This window comes from Athene cunicularia (assembly GCF_003259725.1).
Source record: "Athene cunicularia isolate RWA chromosome 12 unlocalized genomic scaffold, athCun1 chr12_part1, whole genome shotgun sequence".
NCBI lineage: Eukaryota > Metazoa > Chordata > Aves > Strigiformes > Strigidae > Athene > Athene cunicularia.
Genome location: NW_020799116.1, coordinates 3,160,552 through 3,168,258, shown reverse-complemented (window position 1 = coordinate 3,168,258; position 7,707 = coordinate 3,160,552). Strand labels below are relative to the sequence as shown.

At 47.2% G+C, this 7,707-nt stretch overlaps 1 protein-coding gene across 4 annotated transcripts in view; it reads right to left on the bottom strand.

Annotated features, from left to right (window-relative positions):
• Positions 1–8: 8 nt before the first annotated feature.
• Positions 9–7,707, bottom strand: part of SETD5 (SET domain containing 5) — a 41,776-nt gene continuing 34,077 nt past the window's right edge. For 3 of the 4 annotated variants that reach the window (XM_026857250.1, XM_026857248.1, XM_026857249.1), the window contains 3 exons: positions 5,639–5,772; positions 1,095–1,168; positions 9–886 (listed from right to left, as the gene is read on the bottom strand). In XM_026857250.1, the coding sequence (XP_026713051.1) occupies positions 284–886; positions 1,095–1,168; positions 5,639–5,772 (811 nt within the window). In that variant the 3' untranslated portion in view covers positions 9–283. Of the gene's footprint in view, positions 887–1,094; positions 1,169–5,638; positions 5,773–6,938; positions 7,040–7,707 lie in introns of those variants that run through there. The other variant, XR_003399271.1, reaches the window with a different exon arrangement.

Here is a 7,707-nt window from a genome sequence, read left to right as displayed (position 1 = left end):
TTTTTTTTTTTTTTTTTTTTTTTTTTTTTTTTTTTTTTGCAATGTACCCAACACGTCAGGGAACAGCTTTGCTACAGTCTCTGCCTCAGAGAAATCTGTGTTCTCCTACAAGGCCAGAGGCCAATACTGCTCACAAATCTCACCCGTGCGTTTCAGACCTCAGCCTCTGACCCCTGGCACCCCAGCATCAGGTGCAAGCTCCCAACACTGGCCCAGGAACCACTTCCAGAGGTGACTGGAAGGAGCTATGGGCAAGTTTTGTCCTCCTGGAGTCCAGGCAGCCCTAGGAGAGTCCTGTTTGAGTCTTTACTCCAGAACCTTGAAGCTGCTGAAGTCTGTACTGATGGACACTGCTTCCCCCGCGGTGCGGATAGTGTTGTGCATTGGAAATCACGGCCCCCCGGGAGCCCTGGTAGAGAACAGACTGCCCAGAATTGGGTAAACTGATAGTCCGCAAGTCTGACTGTAGTGACCTAGCACTTTGGGGAGCAGAGGAGGAGCCCGACGTGCCCGTGCAGGGCTGGGAGCCCGACTCGGAGGAGAGAGAGTCCACAGCCGATTGCTGTGCTGGGCTGGCAGCAGCAGCAGGGCAGCTCTTCTTGAGGAGGCTGCTGCTGCTGCTGCCAGAGTGCTGCTGGCTGCTGTAATACCCCGAATTCCCTGCAAACAGGGCAGAGGAGTCTGTGGAGAGCGAGTGGGCAGGGCTGGAGTAGGAGGTGGAGGAGAGGGACGTTTCTGAGGAACCGTGAGAGAGGCTGTGTCCTGTCCTCTGTGCTGCTGTTCGATAGCTGTATCCAGGAGAGGGAGTGAGGTGGCCTCTGTAGGGGGAGGAACTCTGCTGGAGAAGGGTCTGCGATTCTGCCTGGGGACTGTCAGACTGCAGGAGCTGAACAAATCGATGGGAGAAAAAAAAAAAAAAAGAAAAAAAAAGAAAGGGCATGTCAGACTGACTTCCCCATTTCCTACCTCCTTCTCATGCTGAAGGTGCTTAATGTAGCAGGACTGGGAATAACTAGCAGCCAAACCCAGTTTCCCCCTTAATCCTGTTAAAAGCTTTATTTCAGAATAGGCAGATAATGTAGGAAAGGATTTACCTGGTAGCTGTATCGCGAAGGACTGTAAACTGCTGGTCCTTTGTGGGCTTCTGGAGTGTCTCCTTCTGCTGTGTCTGCAATGTACAAGCAAGATGTTAAACCCCTGGACTGAGGCCACAGCGGTTCCCTCTCAAAAGACACCCCCAGCCGCCCTGTTCTGTACCCAGCTACGGCTGAGATGAGAGAGGCTTCACCAGCCATCAGCATTTCAGGAGCTGAAGAACCCTAGAAAAAGGCAACTAGAAAACCTTAACGTGTGTAAACCAGCCAGATGCACTAGGAACTGCTGCTTCCCTTAATGCAGCTCCCTCTGGTTTAGCGCAAAGCTCGCCTGCCTTGGCCCAGCCTATCTGAAGGGCTGCACTGGTGACACCACACAGACACAGCCGGGGCTCCCGCAGCTCCTCAGAGGGATACAGGAGGCAGAAGACAGTTTCTAAGGACTCAGCAATTCTTCTGCTCAGCCTCGGTCACGGGAATCCACACAGGCTACACTTACACGGCTGGGAAGGTAAAACTGTCCCTTCTGAGATTCACTAAGGCCAAACGCTGGGTTCTGCACTTGGGCCACAACAACCCCCAGGGGGGCTACAGGCCTGGGGAGGGGTGGCTGGAGAGCTGCCAGTCAGAGAGGGACTGGGGGGGGTGAGAATGAGCCAGAGTGTGCCCAGGGGGCCAAGGAGGGCAACGGCATCCTGGCTGGTGTCAGCACTGGCGTGGCCAGCAGGGACAGGGAAGGGATCTGAGCCCTGGGCTTGGCACTGGTGAGGCTGCACCTCGATTCCTGGGTTCAGTTTTGGGACCCTCACCCCAAAAAGGCCATTGAATGACTCGAGCGTGGCCAGAGAAGGGCAACGGAGCTGGTGCAGGGTCTGGAGCACAGGTCTGCTGGGGAGCGGCTGGGGGAACTGGGGGGGTTCAGTCTGGAGAAGAGGAGGCTGAGGGGAGACCTCCTGGCCCTCTGCAACTCCCTGCCAGGAGGGGGCAGAGAGGGGGGATGAGTCTCTGGAGCCAAGGAGCCAGCGCCAGGCCCCGAGGGAATGGCCTCAAGCTGCCCAGGGCAGGGTCAGGCTGGCTCTGAGGAAGGATTTCTGTGCAGAAGGGGCTGTTGGGCGTTGGAATGGGCTGCCCAGGGCAGGGGGGAGTCCCCGGGATCCCTGGAGGGGTTGAAGAGTCGGGCTGAGCCAGCGCTGAGGGATCTGGGGGAGTTGGGAACGGTCAGGGTGAGGGTCATGGTTGGGCTGGAAGAGCCTCAAGGGCTTTTCCAACCCAGATGAGACTGTGAGATGGTTGTCAGCAGGATCCTGCTGCACGTTGTCCTCAAAGGCAGATCCAGACCGTGCTGAGGAGTGAGGGCCCGTGCTGCTGAGGCTGACAGCACCCTGCGGCCGTTCTGGGGATTCTGCTTTACAAGGCAGCTGAGCTGCTCCAGAGTTACTCTCTGACCTCAGAAACGCCTGTCTGTGAAACAGGCCAAGGTGATGAAAAAGCTTTGAGGTTTGACGGGCACCAGCAGCACAGTACACACTGATCCACCTCAGTTATGTGAGAGATCAAGAGGAATAAGCACTGTCTTGACAAAACAAGGTTTCTAGCACCTGTATCTCAGAGGGCAGCTGAGCTCCTTGTCCTACCAAATAACTGAGCCTAAACTGGGCTAGGCAAGATGTACTCATGGCCAGTGACACAGCCACTTCACCACGTGTGTTTTTCAGTCATTCCTTCTGTAACCACAGGGTTCAGCTAGCAAACACGCTTTCTTTAGCAGGGAGTGAAACTGGTGGGACTAGAAGATTTCACATCAGAGTTAACATGTCTAATGAGACAGAGCTGCTTATCTGCAGCATCTCAGGGATTCTCAGCAGCCGTGTTTGAAATGCCTTGATGAAACAGTGTTGTTATCAGTATCAAATTTATACAACAGATGTGTCTCAGCCATGAAACAGGACCCGTTGCCCTGGTCTGCTCTGTACTCCTGCCAGACAGGTCTGGCTTTGCCCCAGAGGCGCTGGCAGGAGCGCCAGTGTCAGCAGTCCCCTGGCTTTGCTGCAGTGGTGTTCTCTGTGCTACATCACAGTTGCTGGCGTAGCTAAACAGGGATCTGGATAGAGTTGTCTTGTCTGCTGTTGAGGCTCAGAAACCTCCTTCCTCAGGGCACAGGACCTGCACAGAGACCGGGGTGTGAAGCTGCCAGCACGTGTCCTGTGACACTTTCCATTTTCTGCAGTGGCATCTGATGCATCAAGTAGCTGTTTGCTGTAGGTGACATTGAGTCCTGCATGGCAGAAAGGCCAAACTTGGGAGCTGGGGACATGTTTTGTTAAGCAGTCATGCACAGAGGAGACTGACTGTTCAATCCGGGAGATCGTTGTGATTAACAGAAGTTGAGAATGAGAATCAGAAGAAATCTAAAGATTTCTGGAATAAATAGTTTCTTAAAAGGCCAGTCCCAGCAGCAGGGCTGTACAATTCACTGGTAGTGCCTGTACACAGAAAAAAACCCACCTTGACAAGACTATCAAAAGACTAAATTACAAAGGGTAAATAAACTATAACCTTCCTGAATTTGCTTTACGCAAACTTAAAAGATAAAGCCAACATTTCCCTGCCTCATTTCTAATACCTGCACAGGAAAGGGCATGAAGAACAACTGCTTATTTTGGCGGTACTGGCCTGTATCAACCTAAAGCACATATGAAGTGACAGCTTTAACCGAGCTGTTGCAATTCTCCAGAGCGTGGCATGCACACAAATTCCATTTCATTCCTACATGCCCCATCAGCAAACCACCCAAGTTTAGGGTTTTTTGTTTCCCTCATATTATTTATTATCTGTTACAGCATCAGGTAAACATGTATCTTCACAACTCCTACAGGTGACATCAGGAATGGCAGGGTCTCAGCCACTCACGTTTTACTAAGGAGACCAGCAACTAGGGGAGGGGAAGGTGGTTTTTGCGGAATCTAAACGAGCTACTGAAGACATTTCCAGAGTATGTACAAGAAGAAAAAAACCCACACTTTGGTGCGTTTGGATGAAAGAGACACAAAGACTTTTGTCAGCTACAGCATTAAGTTTTCACAACTTGGAGTGGGATGGGGTTTATGTAACAAGAGAAGAATGGATCAATGTAGATGAGAGTTTAACTCCAGCCTAACTCTTGGGTGAGACTGAAGAGACAAGAGCTGTACAGACTGCAGTGAGCAAAAGGTCTATTGCAAGAGCCCGGATTTGCCTACTCTTCTAAAGATTAATCACCAAGTATGAGAAAGACAGGAAAAAAAGCCCGAGTTGGGGTCCCATGAAATTAATGATAGAGGATTCCCTCACAAGACTAGATGAAGAAAAAAAGCATTGAGAAGAGATGCACTTAGGAGTATAAAAATAGGAAAATGCCAGATGAGAGGCCTGATTTCAGAAAATATACCTTACTGCAAAAGAAAAAAAAAAATCTGATTTGGAATGAAGTAAACATACCTGCCCTAAAACACTCACAAATGAGACAGTCCAAAGGCAAAAATTGCCGTTGCTGGTGAATTACCCAAAGAGCACCAGGGTTGGATGCTCTATTCTTTCCATGTTCAAAAATAGCACAGGACTAGGCTCTGGGTTCCAGAGATTCAGATCATCAGCGAGCTGCAATCAGAGCAGCAGGAGTCTCTAACTGAACACCGCTCAGCTATGGGGAACTAAGGGCTGCCAGCAGCACACAGACCAACTTATTTAAATATGATGATCCACTGCTCTAAGTCCCAAGTGAGATCAGGGTACTAAGGACACTACCTTCTAGGTAAAAACAATCATGTTCAGAGACTGCAAAATAAATAAAAATAACTCCATTACACAACTGAGAAATTAGGCAATGATGAAATGGTCTGTCCATCTCTCAGAAAGTCACATCTCGCCTTCAGACCAGAGATGGATAAAAGAAGGGTATAATTTCAGCTCCAGTTACAAATACTGACCCCACATGCTACTTGTCAAGGACAACACTTTATTCAGAGAAGAACTGAATTCACCTCAGTCCAGAGGTGAGCTTCACAAAACTGACAAACACCATAACTCGGGGAATTAAGTAACCTCAAAAAGAGCTGAAGTAAGGCTTGGAAGCTAAATTAGTTCTCAGCACTGCCTAAAGCCTACACCTGCATTTTAGTGTGATAATACATTTATCTGAATGTTCAGCCAACCAGAATTATTAACTGATAGCACTTTTATCTCTAGTACACAGGGGCACTCAAGGCAATGCTGCTTAACCCATCTGTCCAAGGACGAAGAAGCTGTCTCTGCAGCTGTCCCTGCCAGAGCCAAGATGCAGACAGTCTTGAATCCAAACCCTGGAGAAACCTGGGTGTCTTCCAGGTCTAACAGAAGAGGGCTACAAGCTCAAGCAATATCTGAATAACAATAAAATACGGCTTGCAGAAAGCTATTACAAGGCACTGATAATGTTAAAGATGAAGGTGCAACTAACTTCACAGACAAATTTGCAAAGTTATCCGAGCCCATCATTTCCCAGGTGTTCAAACGTTTCATCTTCCTACCTGCATCTCTCTCAACAGCAGTGTCACAGGTAGGTGAGGATTCATTTCTCTGGGATACCTTTGCACCACTTCGTAGCACCTTCTCGAGTATGCCTCGGCCCTCTCGAAGCCTCTCCACTGACGTTGGGACCATCCTGCAACAAAAACCCAGTAACCCCTGAGGATTGTTATTACAGAGCCGAGAGCGACGTGACCAACGCACAAGGGGGCTGTGGGGTCCTTGGTATAATCACAAGACAAGTTCTGTCTTTAAAGTCCCTGCTTAGATTCATCGGTATGATGTTAGTGCAAATGCAAACCCCTAGCATGGAAGGGTGGGATCAGAGACCGCCAGCTCTCTAGACAGATGAGGAATAAGCTTCTGAGCTGCTTTTGCAATGTAAATAACCTCCTGTGGGATTTTAGACTGCCAGTCACTGGCTACCATGATAGCACTGCCCTCAGAAAATAAACAAAGCCTTTACTCTTATCAAAAACATGGTATAAACATCCAGTTCAGTATATCACCTGATTACAGGACACCTTCTCCCAGAAAAATTGTTTTGAGATTCAACAGCATTTTGAGAGTCCTGATATTAAGATTAGATGCAGTTATTGCATAGATTACTTTTATTCAAACTAAAAAGAAGCAAACCCAATACCTTTCTGATAATACAGTGTCAAGACAGTACAGTCAGATCATGCAACGTTCCTGGAGCAGAGCTAGCTTGGCCATTTTGCCCATTAATGCTACTTCGTCTCGGTTATTTTGTAACGTGAAAACTCTCCACTCGAGGTTGGTGCTAGATCTTGTTCCATTATATATTACAAGTGTCTGGTCTGAGGGTGAAAGAGGTGAAGTGGCTTCCCTAAAGCCAAACTGTATAAGAAAAACAGAGCCACAGACAAACCTCAGACCCCTGGGGCAATATTCAATCTACCATGCACAGGACCATCCAAATCTCTTTAGAAATATGTGTTTTAACCTATAAGATAGTAGCACCTTGACCAGGGATTCACAATGCCTCTACCCTAGAACACTGAAGAATGTGTGCCTTAAAAATGCCTGAATTTAAATATTTAGTATAATATTAAATGCACTGCACACCATATAAGCATGCAGCTTAACACCATATTAAGATTTCTGCATTTTTTTTCTTTTAAAATATATATTGAAAACTCTGCTTTACGTTAGCTTTTTAATTTATTTATAAAATAAATAGCCCAGACATTGAAGTTCACCCCTCACTGAAGCAGAAGGGAGAAGGGGCCAGAGTTCACACCTCATGGAGGTGAATGGGGTGAGGGGGTGAATTCACACCTTCGTTGCTGCTATTGTTTTGCTGGAGACAGTTTTCTGCAAGGCTGGTTTTACTGGGCAGCAGCACATCTGTTTACATTGTGATGGCTGTATCTTGGCAACTGAAAGAGACAGAAACTTAATTTTTTTTAAATGAAAGCTATTGGCAATTATTGTAGAATTCAGCAAAAACCTGGACAACTCTAAAAATTAAGGCATGTAAATTTTAGTTCCCACCATTTTCTTCTGTCCCTAATATTGTATTATTGTGAATGTCTGGAAATGTATCTGAAATGTAAGCACTCAGAGTTAAAGATTAAACTGGTCACAACTTTAACTCAGTAACATGCAGCTTCTGATATATTTTTTTTAAAAAGTAGAAGGTGATTGTATGTTTGTTAGCCTTGCCCATTAAAACACAGAAGAACAAGAATTTAAAATGCAGCAAATCTGCTCAGTCCCATTTCAAAACGTGATCAGCATGGTTTCAGACTTTATATCCAGTGTCCCAAAACAATACGATCTTTATTCCCACACAATACTTACTCATGAAACCATGTGAGAAACTGAAGCCAGAGCACCTGCTGAGGAGCAGCAGAGGAAGCTCACAGAATATAAAACTAGAGCATAGTTGCCACCTCACCCTGAACTAGTTGTTTTTCTTTCAGCTAGGTTTTTCTTTCACCCTTTTACAGGCAGCAGGAAGCGGCACAGGAGGAGAAGGGCACGGGATATCAACACTGGCACAGGATATTCGATTATAAAATAATGATTATAAACTAATCACCAG